This window comes from Dermacentor silvarum, chromosome 2 (assembly GCF_013339745.2).
Source record: "Dermacentor silvarum isolate Dsil-2018 chromosome 2, BIME_Dsil_1.4, whole genome shotgun sequence".
NCBI classification, from domain to species: Eukaryota; Metazoa; Arthropoda; class Arachnida; order Ixodida; family Ixodidae; genus Dermacentor; species Dermacentor silvarum.
In genome coordinates this window covers 29,347,001-29,369,128 of record NC_051155.1, presented here as the reverse complement: position 1 = coordinate 29,369,128, position 22,128 = coordinate 29,347,001, and the positions used below count along the sequence as shown (strand labels likewise).

General features: G+C 45.8%; 1 protein-coding gene across 2 annotated transcripts in view; it reads left to right on the top strand.

The window, feature by feature from the left end:
* The window catches only part of LOC119441395 (vacuolar protein sorting-associated protein 41 homolog), a 153,711-nt gene that overhangs the window by 67,021 nt on the left and 64,562 nt on the right, over positions 1-22,128 (top strand). The window contains exons 10-14 of one of the 2 annotated variants that reach the window (XM_037706019.2): positions 3,858-3,958; positions 9,616-9,736; positions 11,377-11,492; positions 13,071-13,124; positions 21,055-21,285. In XM_037706019.2, coding sequence (XP_037561947.1) covers positions 3,858-3,958; positions 9,616-9,736; positions 11,377-11,492; positions 13,071-13,124; positions 21,055-21,285 — 623 coding nt within the window. The remainder of the gene's footprint in view (positions 1-3,857; positions 3,959-9,615; positions 9,737-11,376; positions 11,493-13,070; positions 13,125-21,054; positions 21,286-22,128) is intronic. The other variant, XM_049661225.1, reaches the window with a different exon arrangement.

Genomic DNA, 22,128 nt, shown 5'->3' with positions numbered 1-22,128 from the left:
GTGCAGAAAAAGCAGGCTGGGGAGCAAGCAATTGGCAACTGCGGCATCGATTCTAGGAACACTAGAGGAGAGAGATTGGTAGAATTCGCGGAGAGGAATAGGCTCCGAATAATAAATGCCTCCTTCAGGAAGTGCAGTAACAGGAAGTGGACCTGGAAAAGCCCTAATGGAGAAACAAGGAATGAAATAGATTTCATACTCTCTGCAGATCCCAGCATAGTGCAGGATTTAGAAGTGTTAGGTAGGGTTAAGTGCAGTGACCATAGGTTAGTGAGGTCTAGGATTTCTCTCATTTTGAAGAAAGAAAGAGTAAAATTAGTCAAAAAGAAAGAGGCCAACGCAGTAAGGGTAAAAGCAGACAAATTCTGGCTGGTTCTCACGAACAGATAGGCCGCTTTGGAATGGGAAGATGAAGCTAGCATAGAAATAATGAATTAAACCGTAACTAGGCTGATTTCAGAAGCAGCAATTGAAGTGGGAGGTAAGGCACCAAGGCAACCAGTAAGTAAACTCTCCCAAGTAACAAAGAACTTCATAAAGAAATGACAAAGCATGATAGCGTCTAATTCAGAAGATCAGATTGAATTCTCTTAACTGTCAAAACTGATTACAAGAAGAAAGTAAGGGATATTCGAAATTATGACGTGGGAAATATTGAGGAAGCAGTAAAAAATGGCCACAGCATGAAATCAGTGATAAGAAAACTTGGCATAGGACAACGCACGATGTACGCATTGAAAGATAAGCAGGATAATGTCGTCAGCAATTTCAATGATATAGTAAAAGCAGCAGAAGAATTCTATACTGACCTGTACAGTACCCAGAGCAGCCACACTACCTTCAATCGATGTAGTGATAAACAGGATACAGAACTACAGAGCAGGATACTCCTATAACTAGCGGTGAAGTTAGAAGGGCCTGGCAAGACATGAGCAGGGGAAAAAAGGCAGGAGAAGATGGAATAACAGTCGATTTAATTAAAGATGGAGGAGATATTATGCTTGAAAAGCTTGTGGCTCTTTATACGCACCTCACGACTTCAAATGTACCAGAGAGCTGGAAGACTGCCAGCATTACTACTATTCCGTAAGAAGGGAGACGTTAAAGAATTGAAGAATTATAGGCCTATTAGCTTGCTTTTAGTATTGTATAAAATATTTACCAAGATAATCTCCAATAGAATCAGGACAACACTTGACTTTAATCAACCAAGAGAACAGGCTGGCTTCAGGAAGGGATATTCTACAGTGGATCACGTCCATTTCATTAATCAGGTAATCAAGAAATCTGCCTATATGGGTCCCTATATGAAACCTCTCTATAGAAACCTCCCTATATGGCTTTCATAGATTATGAAAAGGGATTTGATTCAATTGATATACCAGCAGTCATAAAGGTATTGTGTAATCAAGGATGTTCAGGAGGCATACAGGAATACATTTGGAAATATCTACAAAGATTCCACAGCTACGTTGGTTCTTCACAAGAAAAGTAGAAAGTTTCCTATCAAGAAAGGGGTCAAGCAAGGAGACACAATCTCTCCAAGGCTATTTACTGCATGCTTAGAATAAATATTCAAGCCATTAGACTGGGAAGGCTTAGGAGTGAGGATCGACGGCGAGTATCTCAGCAACCTCCGGTTTGCAGATAATATTGTCCTGTTCAGCAACACTGGGGACGAATTACACCAAATGATTGAGGACCTTAACCGAGAAAGTGTAGGAGTGGGGTTGAAGATTGATATGCAGAAGACAAAGATAATGTTCAATAGCCTGGCAAGAGAACAAGAGAGAGAGAGAAGTCATAAGGGAAAGGCAGGGAGGTTAACCAGGCTGAGCCCGGTAGGCTACCCTGCACTGGGGAAGGGGGAGAAGGGATTGAAAGAGGAGAAGGAAGAGAGAAGTTCAGAGAGAACAAGAATTCAATATCGCCAGTAAGCCTCTAGAGTCTGTAAAAGAGTATGTCTGTCTAGGTCAATTACTTACAGGGGACCCTGATCAGGAGAAAGAAATTTACAGAAGAATAAAATTGGGTTGGAGTGCATATACGGCAGGCATTTCCAAATCCTGACTGGGAGCTTACCACTGTTGTTGAAAAGAAAAGTGTACAATCATTGCATTCTACCGGTGCTAACATATGGGGCAAAAACTTGGAGGTTAACAAAAAACTCGAGCAAGTTAAGGGCTGTGCAAAAAGCAATGGAACAAAAAAAATATTAGGCCTAACGTTAACGGACAGGAAGAGAGCGGTGCAGATCAGAGAGCAAACAGGGATAGCCAATATTCTAGTTGGCATTAAGAGAAAAAAAAAAATGGAGCTGGGTAGGCCATGTAATGCGTAGGGTAAGTCACCAGTGGACCATTCGAGTTACAGAATGGGTGCCAAAGGAAGGGAACTGCAGTCGAGGACGGCAGAAAACTAAGTGGTGTGATGAGATTATGAAATTTGCAGGCGCAAGTTGGAATCAGCTAGCGCAACACAGGGGTAATTCGAGATCGCAGGGAGAGGCCTTCATCCTGCAGTGGACATAAAAATAGGATGATGATGATGACAGTACACGCATTTTTGATTCCAGTTAATTTGATTCTGACGAAAGTCTCGGCCAGCGCCCATGCATTTTTGTGGACCCATACTTTCTTTATTTCGATCCTAAAATTGGACTTCACTGGATTATTTGAACTTTCCGAGTCGGCACGCATGCGCCTGACCCCTATGGTGACCCCAATAGTGACTCCTTTAGTAGCATTGTCTGTCTCAGCGAAGCTTAGGGTACAGTGAATGCGTTGAACAGACGTTATCACCCATCAAAAATGCCTATTTTCGGCCAGCCCTAGAAAGATTTTCAAGCAATAACTGTAGCTCATCATGTCCGATTACAGTATTTACGAACTCTTAACATGCGGCTTTTTTTTTTTTTTTAATAAAGTGGGCCAAAAATTGCCTGTGCAGTACAATCGTATTTGAAATCCAGACCGTGGCGTTTGTAAGCTTTACCACATAACACAGTTGTACTGCGGCGAAGCTGACTTTATAAAACCGGCCGTCATTGTGCAACACACATATTTTTCTTGCTAAAAAATCGGGTGCACGTTAAGTTACTACTTTGTTTAGGAGCTACTTCGTTCTACTTGGTTTGATTCAGGGAGGTGGGGGGGCGTGTTATACTGCCAGGTGAAATGGCGATGTGTTTTGTCATTTTTGTGCATCTTGTTTAATTCAACCTGCCGGATGATTCAATCAGTTTCATCGGTCCCATCGGTGTCGAATTAATGGAAGTCGAGTATATTTTATGTTATTGTTGTTATGGCAATGTGATGATGATTGCACCTATTGTGGCCAGGACGAGGCTGGACAGCTTTGTCGTGAAGGCATTAACATCTGTTTGCAGCAATGCAATGAGCAAGATGTCAACAGTCATATGTGAAGAACAATACAGTGCAGTAAAAACCATGACTGCGGCAGTGGCTTTGGTGGTTCAGTGAATGGTTGACAGTTGTTGTGTAGGAGGTTACGAGGTTACACACCAGATGGAGAACAGTTTGCTGCGTGAGAATTAGTTGGGGGCCATGAGATTAGAAATTCACAGACATAGGATGGAATCAGCTAGTGTAAGACAGAAGGGATAATTGAAAGCTAGGAGAGGCCTTCATCCTGCACTGGACATTAAACATACCGACAGTTATGATGACGTTGAAAGGAATCGTAAGTGACCAGCAGTTGTGCTTGTCACTTCTGCTACCACTGAGCTCTTTACTCATCTTGTTGCTGTAAGCTCCACTGGTAGACAGTTTTTGCTGTCAAGTTTTTTCTGTGTCATCACTGCTGCCTGACAAGACTGTTGTACCTTGCTTGTGCAGTGTCCATGTTCCAGACCGACTATTACGTGTGCGGCCTGGCACACCTCTGCTCGGGTAGCCTGGTGGCCCTCACTGTGCTGAAAAACACCGACAACTCAGCCGTGAGTGCCTTGCTTTGCTTATCGTCTGCCGCAGCTATCCAGTGTCTGGGACATCCTGCGGCTGAGCACAGAGCTGTGGGCTGCTGCTGAAAAAATTTGAGGCCACAACTTGAGGGGAGGTTGGGGGAACTGGTTACTATTTTATGCAAGGTGCAAAGCTCTGTGTGTGTGAATCTATGTGTCACATTGCTTGAATTACCTTTCTGTTCTCGGTAACACAAGTCGCTGCACTTGTACCTTCGCATCTCCATTTCTTGTCATAATTTGGGGTCTTCCTGGCTCCCTCTCATGATTTCTTGCTCATTGCACTCATTAATCCAGTTTTTTCTTCTCCTGTTAGATTGTACAGGTAAACCTGCTTATAACGAACCTCCATATAACGAATTACTGGATATAACGAAGTTTTTCTATTCCCCGCCGTTACTCCATAGAAGCACATGTATTTGAGACCTCTACGTAACGAAGTGGCAGTGGGAGACCCCTTCGAAATAACAAATTTTCCCTGCCAAAAACCTAAAGATTTCGCCCCAAATTTTGTCATTTTTGCACGAGCAGTTACCGGAAGCACCTTCTCCGCCGCGACGGAATGCGAAGCGGCGGCAGCGCGCTTGGCATGCTCGAATTAACGGCGACTGTCAGGCGAGAGCGAGCGCACGTGTGCGTGCGTGTGAGCGTGCACGAGGCGGGCCTGCATCCCTCGACCCAGCAATCTTGGCCACCGTAGGCGTGACCTTTCCCCCTCCCTTCATTCAAACCTGATCCCGCCGCTTCCTGCAGCTGGCCTAGCCCGCCGAGCTGGCACTCTCCTTTTCCAGTGATGTTGCCGATGTTGATAAAACGGGTCCAAAAATTGCTTGTGCATTAGAATCGAGTACGACCCTAAATTTGCGCTACCATTTCGCCATCGGCATTTCAATATGGCTGCCTCCTACGCACTTCGAATCTAGCTCCCGTAGCTTCGACCATGTGCTGTAGTACGTGTGCTTAGGCATTAGTCTACCAATTTAGTTAAACAGCAAATGTTTACAAGTTTATACAGCTGATAAAACTACTATCATTACTTCGTATAGCTGTCTGCTAATTTGCTGTCGCAATCGATGCTTCGCCTTTCGGGCGAAACTGGGACTTTTTTGTTCATCGCAACTTTAGTGTATGGGGAGTAAATCTTGAACGACAGTTGTATTTCTGTATGAACGCATGAGGTGCACGGTACTGTAAAGGAATTTTTTTTCCTCTCTTTTGGTCACTTAAAACAGGTGCGCGTTACAATCGAGGGCGCTTTAGAATCGAGTAAATACAGTAAGCGTTTCTTTTTCAAATTTTTTTGCCGAACCTGCATATAACGAAATCCTCTTTGTTATATAACAAAGTTTTTCGAGAATTTGTCAATTTCGTTATATCCAGGTTCAGCTGTATTTGCAGCTGCATTCTTGGATCTTGCTGGTATGCATTGCTCTATCATTTCTCCTGTGCAGTGCTCATGCTGGACCTTGGCACATCCGGTGTGGAGTCATATGAAATCTCACAAAAGGGGTCGAATCCCCGAAAGTGGTTGCTTGAAAATACACACTTCTGCTCCTTTGCATGCCTCTGTTTAGCTTACTGTGAGCAACCTCAGGAGGAACAAAAGGCAGTAGTAGTAGTAGTAGTAGTAGTAGTAGTAGTAGTAGTAGTAGTAGTAGTAGTAGTAGTAGTAGTAGTAGTAGAAAACTTTATTTGGTGTTTTGTAACGAAGTCCCAGAGGGTGGAGCCCTCAGTCCAGGGCCCCATTTGCTGCTGCTATCCGGCTGGCCCAGTCGATCAGGTATCACTGGTCGTCGAAGGCTGTGCTGGAAAGAGCGGCTTCCCACTGGGATGGGGAGGCATTGGGTATTCTAGGTAAGCCGGGTGGTTTGGAGCATTCCCACATAGAATGGTAGAGGTTTGGGTGTCCATTTCAGAAAGGACATTTGTCGGGGTACTGGCTAGGGTAGAAGTGTGGCAGAGAGCAAGGCTGGGGAGCGTATTAGTTTGGAGCTGGTGCCAAGCAGCTGCATTTGCACGGTTTAGCTTCATGTGTGGTGGAGGGAATGTTCTACGGGATAGTCTGTAGCAGTGGCGCACCGACGGGGGGGGATTCGGGGGTTGGAACCCCCCCCCTGAGGCCGACTTAACCCCCCCTTTTGTTTAACCCCTTTTCTTTCCTTACGCATTTGAGTACTGCAACTAAGATGTAAGACGCGCAATCGTCTGCACACTCGCAAAAAGCGCATTTTATTGACAATTTCCCGTGAAGAAATCGAAATTAGTGCTGTTTAGATGGTATTGGCAAACTGTCAACCCCCCCCCCCCCCCCCCTGGCAGAGATCCTGGGTGCGCTACTGGTCTGTAGTGTTGTAGTATATGCGTGTATGCAAGCGGTATCGTTTCCGCCTTGTCTGGGTTGGACTGGCCTTGCACTGGTGCCTGGAGGGTTAGGCCTCAGGCTGTCGCATGAACGCGCTCATTGCCAGGGAGAGACACATGCCCAGGTGTCCAGACTAGGTGAACTAGTGGAATAGTTTGCTTCTTGTGTAGCATTTTATGAGCGATCGGTGAGTATCGACATTTGGGGGGGGAGGGGGGGGGTTTGTATAACCGACTGACCCCCCCCTACCCGCCTGGGCGGAAGATCTTCCGGATTTAGTTTCTCCGAACTTGGCAGGTATGAAATTATCTCTGCCCAGTAGTGCGTATTGTGAGACGTCGACCGATGCGACGCCTTTATTTCCGAGCAGTCGCCCGAGTGAGAGACAAAGCACCGCACGAGACAAAAGATGATGATGAGTCGTATGTACAGATGACGACGACGATATGCACAAATAGTGCTCACACAAGGTGATGAGTCGTTTGTAGAGATGACGACGACGATATGCGCAAAATGCGCTCCCACTATAAATGTTAGCTTTAAAAAGTGATAAACTGCATCAAAATTGGTTCATTAGATGCCGAGCACTTCACCTTCATGTATGTACGCAGGAGCTTCTCAGGTAACGGTTCCTTTGAACTCTACTGCCCAAGTGTTTTATTCATGAGGTTAAATCTCCCGAAGTGGCACAGACCAAATGATCTGTAGAGAGAGAGAGATAAAACATCTTTATTGAAAAGTCCCTGCTAGGTTCGAAAGGGGAATGGAGAGGCCGAGAGGCTAGTCCTGTAGAGCTCCACTTTCCATCAGACGCAGGCCAGGCCTTGAACCGTAGCGGCGTCCTCCGCCAGCTGGACAGCCCAGAGCTGGTCTTGTGGGCATTCGCTGAGCAGTATAGCCTCCCACTGCTCAGGGGTTTTTATTTTAGCATTGTGGTTTATGTGGTGTCTGATATCGTTTGGAGCTGATGGGCATGCCTATATAATGTGATGAAGGTTGGCACGATGCATATTGCATGTCTTAAAGTGTGATGAGTATGCTTTTGGGTTTATTCGATGCATGAGTAGTGGTGTAGGGAAGGTGATTGTTTGTAGAAACCTCCATGTAGTTGCTTGGTGTTTGTTTAATGATTTTTCAGGAGGAAGGTATCTATAGCGAGCATTTCTATAATACAGTTAAACCTGTTTATAACGAACCTCCATATAACCAATTCCTGGATATAACGAAATTTGTCTATTCCCCACCGTTACTCCATAGAAGCACATGTATTTGAGACCCTCGAAATAACGAATTTTCCCCGCCGACAACCTACAGATTTCAGCCCAAATTTTGTCATTTTTGCGCAAGCAGCAACCGGAAGCACCTTCTCCGCCGCAACGGAATGCGAAGCGACGGAGTCGCACTTGGCGCGCTCGAATTCACGGCGACTGCGAACCGAGAGCGAGCGCACGTGTGCGTACGTGTGAGCGTGCGCGAGGCGGGCCTGCATCCCTCGACCCGGCCATCTTGCCGCCGCGGGCGTGACCTTTCCCCCTCCCTTCATTTAAACCTGATCCCGCCGCTTGCTGCAGCTGGCCTAGCCCGCCAAGCTGGCACTCTCCTTTTCCAGTTGATGTTGCCGAAGAAAAAAAAACGTTTTTTTTTTTTTTTCAACACGCTGGCAGCGCCACACTTTGGTTACTGCGCAAGTTTCTGCACTTCACTTCACTAACCTGACACTAGGTGACACTATATGACGCTCCGACACCATCGCGCTTGTGCGAAACAACACGCATCCATGCATCCAGTATCTGGTGTGACATTCCAAGGATGAGTGCTTCGACGAAAACGGAAAACGGGTGCGCGTTACAATCGAGGGCGTGTTTGAATCAAGTAAATACGGTAAGCGTTTATTTTTCGAATTTGCGAGCCGAACCTGCATATAACGAAATCCTCTTTATAACAAAGTTTTTGGGGAATTTCTAAATTTCGTTATATCCAGCTTTAACTGTATTTCTTTAGCGTTTTAAGAGTTCCCTCATCTGCATTCTTAAGAATTAGATTTGTGATGGCTCTTCTCCAGGCGCAGAATTGGTGTTAAGTACTTATACCATAGGTACATTTGGCCATCTCTGCATTTCTTTACAGACAATATGCCATTGTTGATTAGTTAGTTGTAATGCATATTGTTCTGTGTCTTAGTTCAGTAGCGCTATTCTTTTGCAAAGTGTGTGGTTGAGCTGCCTTTTACATCTTTTCTGAAGCCCGTCCAATGTTTTGGCATGTGTACAAGTTTATTATCTACTTGTTGTAGACCAGTTTTTTTAGGCACATCTGTGGTTGCTTTTTGTGCATCGTTCAATAGCTTTTTTGTCCATTCTTCTAGACTGGGCTCCAATTTGTCTTTGGACGTCTGTTTTGCTCGGATTGTTTGATGTAAATGTGTCCCAGTTTGTGATTGATAAAGGACATCTTTCTTGTCTTTGACATGGACACGCTTCGATCTGAGTTTGGATGATGAAATTATTGCTTCCGAGATTCTTTTCTGTGTTTAACCATTTAGCTTTGTCAATGCATGTTTCAATGTGTTTCAAGAGACGCGACACCATGATATGTAGAGACAGCTGATTATGCCAGCCACCCACTGCTTTTATGGGTTGTTGCCCATTTTATCCGAATAGCCAGTGCTCATGTGGTTGAGTATTGATCTGTACCTGTGTCTGCACAGGGCTACAATGTTGCCAACTCTTGGTGAAGTGATGCCCCAAGTGAAGTTACCGAATGTGAGCAGCAAGGCCTGTCTTATGTAAAGTGGCTAGCAGGTGGTGTGGGAGAGTAATGTAGTGTGTATGCCGAGGGAAGAAGGTCGTAGGTCAGTAGGGCACTAATCATAGTAACCAGATTAGAAAATTATTACGCTCCTTGGGTGGGCATTATTGCTTTTTTTTATCTACTGTATTCAATTACTGGGGCTAAATACAGTAACAGTGCATGGGACAGCATGAATGGAAGGTTGTTGTTGTTGAAACATTTACCAAAATAAATAATAAAATATATCCATCCCCAGGAAGCATATCTATCAAGGCGAGAGAGGGACGAAGAAGGAGACCAATTTAATATGTTGTTGAACTCCTTCGGGGGAAACCAGTATGAAGGCGCCAGGTGGAAGGAAATGGTCGTCCTGTTCGTCCTGTCCCGTGCACTGTTACTGTATTTACCCTCGACATGCACCAACCTGCCCAAGTTAGCACTCTTTTGCAGTTTAATTTCTGTGGTGGTGGGGATGATGCAGGAGGGCAGCCGACCCCAACTGAGGGTGATGGAACCCCACCTGGGTGAAAGTGTCGAGCGCTCAAGTGACATCCTTTCGGTGCGGGGTTTCCGGGCTTACCGGGCCAGTGACTACCGCCTCGGTGAGCACTCCTCTCTGGTTCCCTAAACTTTGAAGGACCGGGGCATACAGTACATGTGTAAATGCACAGAACAGGGAAGTGGGACCAGGAGGGAGGGGAAAGCATGATTCTTGGCAGGGAGTTGCACCTTGACGGCACCTTGAGAAAGGGGGTTCACAGACATTTCAGGAAAAGGGGTTGAAGTGTGTATAGCTATCGGGGGATTAATATCAAAGGGGATAAGTGTGCACATATTGAATATCACCAAATAGAATCGAATAGTGAATAATTTCATTCGCGAATAGAATATCTACTATTTCATTTTTCAAATATTCAATAAATTCGGTGTAGGGGCCCACGCAGTGCTACATCTCGCATGTGCCGCTGAACCCCTCATGCTCGATGCCGCTCAAGCGAGCGTTTCACTTCGTTTTCGGCTCTAAGGAGCACTGAGAACGCGCGTCGTGGACGAGCCGCCTCGGCTGACACGGTAGCGGACTTTGTCACTACGAGCGCTTCCCGACGTCTGCCCGATGTGGGGATCACACACACAGTGCCCGAACGCCGCAATTCACAAAACGGCACCGCGTTGGCCAGGGCCGCTTCTGTCACTACAAGGTGCGTCTGGGTTGACAGGGCCGATTGAAATGATAATGTGACAACTGGACAAAGGGAACATTAACAGAAGAAGCACATATTGCGTAAAACGCTAAAGCATGTGTGAAGATCAGGCCTAATGCGAACGTTGCGAACTTGCTGTGACCTGCAGACTTCAGATTTCTGGCATGAAGCGCGGTCCTTTCGTCTGTCATGCAGATTGGCCTTACAATAGCCCACCTGCTGTAAAGTTGGTTTAGTCGTTCTGTATTTTAAAAATAAAAAAAAAGCTTTCTGTGCAATAAATAAAAGATTGCCGCAAAAGACAGGCCCACTATTAAACTGAGAACCTCACTGATATTCAGTACAATGGAATGTCACTAATTCATTAGTTCCAAAGAAAATAAAGCACACATGATTCTATTGAACAGAAGTGCTAGTGATAAGAAAAAAAAATATTTCCCAGATCTTCATATACTAGAACTTAGCTGTAATCAGTGCTGGCATACTGATTCGGTGTTCCCATTAATAAGAGTAGACCGTACTAGTATGTACATCTTGATTTTCTATGCACCTATGTTACTGATAGCTTGCTACATTCTTGTTGTACACTGCTAGGAGATTTCCAAGCATGTGCAGCACCGTGTTTTCTTGCCCGAAAATTGTAAACATTGTAAGTCTTGTGCGAAATTTTGTGATATTCGATTCGATATTGACTTCCTCTTCCGGATTCGATTTAATATTCAATTCAAAATCTACTATTTGGTATTCAGACACCCCCGAGTGTAAAGCAGAATGTAGGAATGTTCTGCGGAAGTAGTTATTAAACACGCCCCTTGTATTCATGGCACAAGTAATCCTTTTTGTTTCCACAACATCACTGTTTCTAGTTCTCTTACATGTGTTTCATAAATTCAGTTACAGTTCGACTCGCCCTGTGGGTAACTGAGCAAAAATACATTCAGGCCTGTTTCCAAGGCTTACATCGTTTACAGGTGCAATGTGCGCCTGGTGGCAGATCGCTGGACGTTTCTACTATTACTCGTCTTTCTTTTGCCTTGCAGACAGCCTTCCGGAGGAGGGACTTTTCTTTGTTGTGAGCCCTAAGGATGTGATAGTAGCCAAGCCTCGCGACCAAGACGACCACATGGACTGGCTCTTGCAGCACCAGCAGTACGAGGTATGCCTGCGCAGTACTACTTCCAACTGTCCTTGTGCACTTCAGGAGCTGTAGTGGTTCTCAAAGACTCTCGAATACCAAATTTAGTTTTCAGTGCCTTGAGAACACTTCAGTTTTGTGAAGTGCCTTAGAGGGACACTAAAAGAATATATTGGGTTGAGCTAAATTGAGAATATGCTTCTGTAATAATGAATTCGTCATACTTAGTGAGAACAGTGCTTTTATAAGCAAGAAAATGATGAAAAGTGAGAATTGTAGCGGCGCCACCTGTTGTGGACTATGGTACCCCTCTCACATGACGTCGGTGTTTCGGGCAACTGGCACCACTGGCAAGCACGGAGATGGAGGCAAGATGTGTGCAAGCGAAGAGCGAGCAGCAGAAGACGAGAGAGCCTACACTGCACACAGTGACAGAGGGAGTGGGGAGGCGAACGGGAGACGTGCGGATCGAGGAATGCTATACCGGTGCAATTGCTGTGGCTGATTCACAGAAAGTGGCAGAGGAGAAGGTGACGGGGAGATTAAGTCGAGGCCCTCAGTTTTGGAGCAGGTCATTGAAATTGAAGAGTGGCAGCAGTACTTTCGGTGCCAGTTTTGTACGCAAAAAGCCATATATTGGCTCCCAGAAAATGGTGATGGACTTCCAGACAGATAATATATAGATCCAACTCAAGCTAATATTTTCCTTTAGTGTCCCTTTAAAAATTTGCAGATTTCTTATTCGGCTTTATCAAAATCTTTTTGAATGCCTGGACTTGAACTTTAGGACTTGAACATTGTTCAAGTCCTAAAGTTATGACTATATTCTGGTTGGCAGCCTTGTGGTAGTTTGTGGTCATTTCCTTGCTAAGCCTTTTTGTCATTGCTATTTTTTTTTTTTTTTTGCTAGGGCAATAAAATAATATTGGAGCTCATTGTTGAGTGTTTTTTGTCGTTGTTGTTTTCAAGGTGTAAAAATAGAACAATTCTTTAATCCTTGAAAGTGGTTTATGTTGAATACATTTCCCACAAAGACTTTTATGGATCCTTTTTCAGGCTTGAAGCTTGCGTAGCATTGCAAAGATGAGGTGCTGGCAAAGGATAAAGCAGACCTTGCATGGTGCATACTGCAGATGTGGCTCTCTCGTAATTTCTTCATCCCTTTTTGGCACCTTTTTGGCAGCATCAGAGAGCGTTTGCAATGTTTGTAGTGTGCAGGCACTTCCTTGCATACTGCCGAATGCACATCATCATCATCATGCATTCGCGTGTGCACACATAGACCACAATGGGCCGTGCTCTTTGGAGCAAATGACAAAATGCAGATTCCCTCACAAAAAAAAAAGGCTTGTGTACTCATTTAAAATAAAAGGTCCTCAAAGAAAGAGATGAACTCACCACATGAGGTACTGAGCGAATCTTTGTTCACCCACATCACATTCATGCTGGACTCTTGAGGTCTAATAAGGCTATTGTTCATGGGCACCGTTCCACGAATAGTCTACATGATGTGAAACTTCATTAAGGAATTGCCAAATAATTGATGCACCAATATTATAAGACAGTGATTCTGATTTTTTACTTATTCCCTATGTGCAGGAGGCTGTGCAGGTTGCACTGTCCAGTCGTGATCTCAAGAGGCACACATTACAAGTGAGTCACCAGCGAAAGTGACAAGACATGTAATAGGGCACGAAACAGTATGAAATAAGACCAGGAAAGGAAAGAGCGTCACTCACAACTTTAGTGTACTAGTGTCATTTCATATTGTTTCGCATCCTTTTACACCACAAGTATAAACCAACTAGTCCAGCAACAATAAGAAATTCATGGCAAGGCAGTAATGCTCTATCACATGGCTGAGCATAAATGTCCACAACTGCACAGTTATGCCCATTAATACCCTACATATGGTTGAGCATAATGTACAGTTGCGTGCCTTCATGACTGCCATGTCACATATTTTTTGCTGGTTGTATTCATTTTTGTCTTGTACAGTATTGACCACTTATAACGTAACCTCTTATAGTGCAGGACCGGATATAGTGCGGTCTTTTCAGATTCCCGTTAATTTTCCCATAGCACTCCATGTGTACGCATACCGCTTACAGTGCAGCCGCGTGAGACGAAATACTGGTACGGAAGTCAGCGGAGACGGCGAACGCTCCCCTCAAACGGGCGCCCCAAGGAGTGCTCGAGGAAGAGAGACGAAGTGGAGGAGAAGGGCACGTGGTGCGAACGAACAGCCAGGGAGGCTGAAACCAGAATCTTGAGTGCGAGTCGTGAAATATCACGGCGCGCATAGCGAGTGAGGGCCACGAAACTGCCAACGCCGGCCGACGCTCGCTTCACGATAACGGTAGTAAACGAAACTTCAGGGAGGGAACGGGCGGCGCCAGCACGGCACGGCTAAGGGCGCACGCGGAGACCGTGGAATGTGAGGGAGGAGGGCGCCAGGGAAGCGGATTTCGCCTCGGAAACTCCGCCGCTTTGGTGGCTCCCCTCGCCCTCCCTCGTAGCTCCCTCACTTTCGACTGTCACCGTGCAGGCCCGCAGATGCCGCCGCTCCAGCCGGCTCTGCGCCAGCTCCCCGAAGTTTCGTTTTCTGCCATTGTCGGGAAGCGGCCGTTTGCCGGCGTGGGCAGTTTCGTTGGCTGGCCTGGGACAGCGTCGCTGCTTAGAGGAAGCATAAAGGAGAAAAAAGGGTTCACTGCCATTTTCTACGCGTGGCTACGGTAGCGTGGCTGAGACGTCGGCACGTACACACATGTTCCGGCGCAACGCAGAATCGGCGACCTTGCCATTTGAGAGAGGGTGAAATTTCCGCTGCGTTTTTATTTATTTATTTTTGTTTTGTTTTTTTTTTGTTTTTGTTCGCGCGCGACATTGAGGGGTCTCTCCTAAGCTTTTACTCTATGGCGGTGCCGGAGCAATGCCGGTCGGAGGCGCCGCTGCGTGATTTGCTTCGAATTAACGAGATTCGACTGTAAATTGAATGCAAACGTTCTAGCCGCATTCCTCGACTGTCGCATACGCGTGGCGGCTCGGTGCACATGTTTTGCATGTGTGCGGGCCTTGAAAATTATTGCTTTGGTTATAGTGCGGTACCGCTTATATTGCGGATATTCGCGACTCCGGCGACTTAGGTTATAAGCGGTCTACACTGTATTTACTTCTTGGGGGCAAAATAAGAGAATGCAGTTTTGAAGCAGAGTCCACATGTGAGGAGCTACAGTTGAATCTTAATAATTCGAACTCGAAGAGGCCGAAAATTTGTTCGAATTAAGCGCATTCGAATTAACGAGATTCAACTGTAGTTGCTGACTTTTCATGGCAAAGAAACAGTGCAGACATGCGACAGCGGATTGAAACTTTGTACCCCCTCCTAAAGATTAACAGCAGAAGCATGCACTCACATTTTTTTACAGCGAAGCTGTATATGGCCAGATTCCAGAGGATCGATATCCGTAGACCAAAAATCTCGAAGATAGTAGTGCAATACAGGGCTTACCCGCGGCGGAGGGGAAGCAGGCTTCAAGCACTCTGGTGATCGACCTAGCTTCTTCCAGGTTTTACTAGGCTTGGCTAAGTTTTGCTATGAAATAATAAGTGCTGACAGGCACGGTATTCCGAATCGGCTCGCCGCCGACGCGCAGATTCTCGTTGGCCGTGCTACACGCTTCAAGATGAGCGGCTTCTTCGGGTGTCCAGATCTTCTTTGGTCGTCCCATGTCAAGGCTACATGTACTCGCCACAGAGTCAACGAGAGTTTTGCTGCTGTCACGGTGGCTTCGAGCTTTATCTCCTCGGTGACGTCACGGCCAAGCTGCGCACGCCTCCACATTTGCCGAAGCGTGGCTGGTCGGAACCTGCCGAGCTGCCGCCAGAGGCGCCTGCTGTAGTCATGAACACCGTGCGCGTTTGTGCCGAACGCAGATGCGGACGGCGTCAGAAGCAGCTCTGCGCGTTGTCTCGTTAGTGCTGCTACAATTTCTTTCTCTTTCTCTCTCTTGCTCTCATTTTCTCTTTGTCTCTCCCGAGCATAGCGCGCGCTGCACGCATGCTCTCCTTCCCTCTTCTTAACGTCCGATGTCAAGGCCACATGTGCACGACACGGAGAGAAGGCGAAGCACACGCTGCTCCCCGAGGTGGTTGCTAGGCAACGCGCGATGACGTCATTGTTCAGTGAGGTTTTTTGTACATGCTCCACAGACTGATGGTTGGCTTAAAGAGCTCCGCTGTTAATAAGTTTAACATCTTGTGCCCAAATACAATCTGTGTCAGACATTAAGCTGATAAGAACAGATACTACACTTTAACCCTCTTCAGCTATGTCTACGTTCGCACCATACACGTGTCACCATCCTGAGTATTCAAACTAGTACCCACTAATGTTAGTGTCTTCTGTCTCCCGGCGTCATGCTCTGTGTAGGCTCCTTTCCTCAGTTCTGCTCTGACTGTGGAATGGGTAGGCCGCATGTTGTACGGTCTGCAGAACAGCATGCTTACCAAAAAGGGTGGCGTGAACAGAAAAGGGAATGGGTGTGGCGGTGGCTGAAGGAGACCACCAACGATGAGCAGGCTGAGCACGCCAAGAGTAAGCGTGCTACCCACCAGGGCCGCAAAGCGAAAAGAAATTCGAACCATCCATGTGGCCCCGATCACGCAGACTTGCAACATTTCACTAGAGCAAAGGTCAATCACCATATACACACCTTCGCTGGTCATCCACCTTCACAAAGTAGAATGGCGCCGAATTTTTTTTTTTTTATCTTCCTGGCTGTCTTGCTGCTTTTCCTGCATGTTCAATAGTGTATACAGGGTGTCCCAGTTAACTTTAGCCAAGCTATATTCTAATGCAAAAGCCAATTGAATTTTGTATTGGTCCAGTAGAGCAATCCTATGGGTTCTATAGATAACTTATTGGAACTCGATGGAATTTATTTGGTTTCATTGGTACCAATAGGATCCAATAGTGACATCTAATTGTCGCCTATAGAGTTTGTCGCCTATAGAATTGTCGCCCCAATAGAGTTTGCATTGGTACCCATCACAGTGTAAGAATAAGTTAGGTGATGACACTGCGGCCGGCACATCATCTACATTTTGTTCGCCGTCTATGCTGTTTCTTTTTCCCGGTGACAGGTGGCACTAATTGTCGGAGGCTCACTGATTTCCGCTGCGTAGGTTATTGATGCTGAGCTTTGCTCGTTTGTCGCACTCGATATCGAGGTTTGAAGAAAAGTATGCACGTGGATGAATACATCAGGATTCTGCAGTAACCAGACCGATTATCTAAGTGGATGTGCAGATGATTTCTCACTGATGTTCTTGTAATAATAGCTCCCATAGCTAGCATACGTTGAAACCTGTATCATCGATCATATTTTCTAGTTGCTCCCGCCAATGTCTCAGCAAATTAAAGCAAAAGAAAAATAAACTTCCTCAAAGCATTTTGAACCATTGCATCTTGAAGCTTACAGATGTGTTTGGGTACAAACTTCTCTCAACCCACGACTCCTGCGCAGTCTTCTGCTTAGTGTAGAGTGGATGATAGCTATACTTTAGGCTAGTACAGCAAGCAGTGTGCAGTACAGCTTGATGAAGTGCATGTCACGTGGTTAAATCCAGCGCAGCTCCTGAAGCATTTATATTTTGTGCTCCTGTTGCCCATCGATGTGCATAACTTTTCTATCCTACTCTGTATTTTGGAGAGAATAGGTGCTTTTATATTATAAAAAAAAAAACACAAAAAAACGGCCAACTATAAGTAGGTCGGTGTGTACAGTGCTCTTATACTTGCCGTATATAATGTTAAGAATGGTATGCTGAAAGACGGGCTGGACATATACTTTAGTTCGTCGTTACAAAACTATACATTACGTGGCACAAAAAACATACATTTGTATATGCAAATGCAAACATACAAATGTATGTTTAAAACATACATTCACAAGAAATATAACAAAAATTAATATGTTCTGTAAACTTGGCAACAAAATTCACGAACCAAGTTTTGCTAGCTTTTTCTTTCTCTTGAGCTTGTTTCTTCAAGTTCATGGTTACGGCCTTACAGTGCTGCCTCGTTCTCATTGTAAAGAAATAGTGCAGAATTTGTGCAATGACCTCTTCTTTGTGCTGAGCACATGGAGAAGTCACGGTCTTTGTGTTGTGGGGATGCGCGACTCTCACGCGTCTCTTTTGGTCCGGCTTCACCGCGTGGCTGGGCGCCGGAGGCGGTCGTAGTAGTTGCGGTGCGTTTCGAGCGATGGCGCGAGTGTCGCGTTGCTAACGCCACCGAACGGCAGGGTGACTTGGGAGAAAAAGGTCGAAGGCGCTCGCTCTTGGGCTTGGGATCGGCGGCCAACACGCACGAATGCTTCGTGCGTGCGCTGGCCCGCTTCGCACGACCATCACGCGAGGCTAAGAGCAGGACACCGGTATGGACAAACACGGATCGTTTGAGCGCGCCATCGTTCGCGTGACTGTACACGTGAACGACTAGGCGATGGTGTCATAGCATGGGGCGAACGTATTCGCTCGCTATCGGGTCGCGGTGAGTCGGGCTTCCTTGATTTGTCGCGCGCCCGTGTGAATGTTCAATTGGTAGTAATTCGGCTAGTGTGCATTAGTGTATGAAAGGCGCAATAAATGCCCTTTTGATTGTTTGCACTACTGTGTTGTCGTTCCTTTGTCCCAAGAGCCCGTGTGAGACCCCACACGCCTTGCGAACTCAGCGGCTATAATTTGTGGATTGAAAGATGTGCCATAAAATAATTATTTAAAAAGTTAATTAGGGTAATTTTGTTAAATATTCAATTAGGCGTTTTGCCCATCCATTAGGCCATCCATGTCAGAATTAGCTTGGAACTATGCATAAAACAATTAACCTCCTTAGAGTGTCGTCACATTAATGCGAACACAAGAAATCCTGAGATATGGTCAATTCCATACTTCACAACACTCTATAAGCATCAGTCGTTAATACATGACCTACCATTCACTTTGAATAAATACAAAAATGCCGATAATTTCAGTAAGAAAACTCAGCTCATACTTTGGTCGCTTGTAATGTACCTGATGTGATTATTATTCGGCCTTCGTGTATGGTTCTGAGTATACAATGTACATCCTGGTTCGTTTTCTTCGCAAATGTTAATCTTGTAAAATTCAGTCTCATCTATGTTGTATAGCTGGTGTTCCGTTGTTTTGTATAGCTAGTATTGTATATTGTATATAGGCTGCTGCTGCTGCTGCTGATGATGATGATGATTGCTATTGTAGTGTTGTTTAAAACGCATTTTGTTAAAACTTTTTCCAATTCTGTTAAGTCGCCGTGACGAAAATATTCTCTGTCTTTCCGTTCATAGCTATTTCGTCCATGAGGAATTCCAGCGATATATCTGGAAGTATATGTGAATTATTGTACATGTGCGCACACTGCTTGCTGTACTATTGCCTTGCCTGGTCTTTTAGGTCACGTCAAGCTATGTATGTAGCTTTTAGTCCAAAATGACCATCCAGCATGTAAACTGGGGAATAAATTGATTTGAATAATTTCGTCGGACACTTTAAGAATTATCTCGAAACTGGTTTAGTCCTGAGAATTCGTTCCAAGTGGATACGCCTTGAGAACTCGGCGGCTATAGTTCGTAGATTGAAAGATGTGCCGTAAAATAATTATTTAAAAAGTTAATTAGCATAATTATGTTACTTCTTCAATCAGGCGTTTTGATTTCTCGTGGAAGTAATGGCCGCCTCATCGAGTAGTTTAGATCAAGGATTATAACTGTGCTATCTGCCACAGGCAATCTTTAAAAATTTGGTTCAGCTAAAATGAAACACCCCGTATATTTGCATGCTAAATGACTTCATAGAACCATATCGTACAAATCAAGGTAAGTGCATGCGCACCAGTGGAAAAATAGCAGCACAGGCAATGGGCCGGAAAACTGATGTTCCCGCGGGAGAAACAAAGATTTCGGCCTTTTATTGTTTATATACTGCAGCTGATTAAACCTCGAGGTGAGGCTGACAGATACGGTACAATCTGTAAGTCAAAAATAAGAATTTTTTTCTTACAGGCCGGGCCTGGTCATGAAGACACGGGCCCTAGCTAAGCTTAATAATGAACGCCCAGGCCCGGGCCGGGCCCGGGCTCAGTAACACGGGCCCGGGTTGGGCCCAGGCTTGGAACCACGAGCCCGGGCCGGGCCCGGGCTGGTCTCGGTCATGTACGCCCGGGCCCGGGCCGGGCTCGGGCTTTGTATTACGGGCCCGGGCTGGGCTCGGGCCTTGTAAAGCAGGCCGGGCTCGGGCTCGGGCCGAAAAATCAGGCCCGTGCAGTGCTCTACGGCGTACTTCCTCCCCGCTTTGCTTCCTTGCGCGCACGAGATTGAGCCGCCATCGTCAGCTCACTCTCGCACACTTTCACTCACACATACATCATACAGCGCACGGCAACAATGTTATCGCCCCTGGACTTTAACAGAACATCACGGTGACGACCACAGCAGTAATGTGTCTGGACTATCCATATAATTGCTATTGCAATAAAAACAGATAAAATAGTTTTACGTTATACCAGCCCAGGGTTGATTGCGGCTCCCTGTGTCTGCAGTGACATATGGTGACCCAAAAATTATGTTACCGTGTCGATTGGGCTGCATAATTTGAGAACATCTTCCGCTCGTCGGCATTGGAATGTATAGTCGATAGTAGTGCCATCAGTGTTTTCGGCCTTACAGGAAAGCATGCGCCGTGCCACCACTCGACCCACTCTTCCATATTCTAGTACAGTATAGCTACAAAGTGAGCTTCTACTACCCGCTTCGTGTTGGTTTATTCTGTGTTTCGTCATGCTTTCGAAGTGTACTGCCATATCCCATTACTCCTACAAAATTCAGATTGGCCAGCTCTAAACTGCTTCAAAATGCAATTTTACTTGCTCCAATAATTGCTCCAAAATATTTTTGAGCAGTCACACCCCTGAGAATGCCTTGAGAACTGTCGTAGCAAAGATATACCATATTTAAGGACATAATCTATCCCAACAACACAACCACAATGAAAGACGCATAGGCACATATCACTATAGTTGTGTCATTGGGGTTGTGTCGTTATGCTAACTGTGTCCCTAAACAAGCACCAACTAGCCCAACATATCCTCATGGAAATGTATCGGTGCACAAAAAAGGAAAGTGAGGTAGTTGCTTACCTCTCTTCAAAAGCACTAATATAGTATTCAGGCATAAATATTAGATCTCCCAAGCAGTTCTCAAAACATACTATACATTTGTAAAGAAAAGGAACACTGTGTTAGCCAAATGTCTGTTTATGACATTCCGCATGAGAAATAAGCACAGTTTCTGCACATAGCATTTTCCTGAGTTCTATTGCAATGATTTGCCATGTACAGTTCATGTAACATGTATATTTCATGCTTGTTTATATTAGTGTTACTGCATCAGTGCACTGATCCGTCATGAAGTACTGTTACCAACTCGCCCAAGTCACACTCTTATTGAGAACTGTGCTATATGTTGTAATATAGTTATTGAAGGCTGTGTCCATGTGTTTGCAGGGTGTGGGCAGGCAGTACCTGGAGCAGCTGATTGAGAGGCAAGAGTTTGAGCGAGCAGCTGAGATGTGCCCAACTGTGTTTGGGGCGGACGCACGCTTCTGGGAAGAGCAGGTGTATCGCTTTGCGCGCCTTCGGCAGCTGCGCTGCCTGGCCCCTGTGCTGCCCCAGGGGGGCCTCGATCCCACTGCCTACGAGATGGTGCTCAACGAATTCCTGCAGCTAGACCCCGAGGCTAGTATGATCTGCTGCCTACAACTGTCACTTTATTTTCTTGCCAGTATTGTTTCACGTTCAGTTCAACTGTGCACCCTCATGTCAGTGCTCGTGTATCACAGTTGACGTTAGGGTTACCAAATCACGAGTGGACAAAGTCAGGACGGAAGAGGGGCTGCCAACGACCGACTCTGTCAGTGCCTCCAGTTTGTACGTATAACACTGAAATATTTTAACGCGATTGGCATTCTTAGGGTACTTCAAACACTTTCTGGGGGCTATCTATCTATCTACCTAACCGTTTTCCCGCGAACCTGACTCTCCGGGTAGTCCATGATCGAATGGGCAGTGTTTCAGGCTGCCATGTTGAGGGAACAGGGTTCAAAACCAACCGTCGGACCAACTTGTATCATGGGTGCATGGTACTGTGTACCTATGTACAGCTCTTCAACCTACCACTGCATAGTGTTCCAATGGATCCCGGGACTCTCTGGGCTCAATGGAAATGAGATGGTCGATGCTGAAGCAAGGCGCGCCCTCTGCAATGGCCAGCGAACTGTAGTGGCGTTCTCTAGACCGGACATCATATGCCTCCTGTCGAAATTAACGAGGAGTGCGACGAGAACATACTGGGCTCAGCCAGACGCTCGTCACGTCCACCTTAAAAGGCTGGATCCCGATATGTAGTTTCCTGTTCTGCGTGGAATTCCACGCCCTCATACATGCCTGATACACAGACTGCGATTAGGCGTCGCTTTCACATGCAAATACTTGCACATCATTGGACGGACAGACTCCCCGGACTGTTCAGTGTGTGGTGTTGTAGAGACTATAGACCATGTGCTCGTGTTGTGCCCGAGT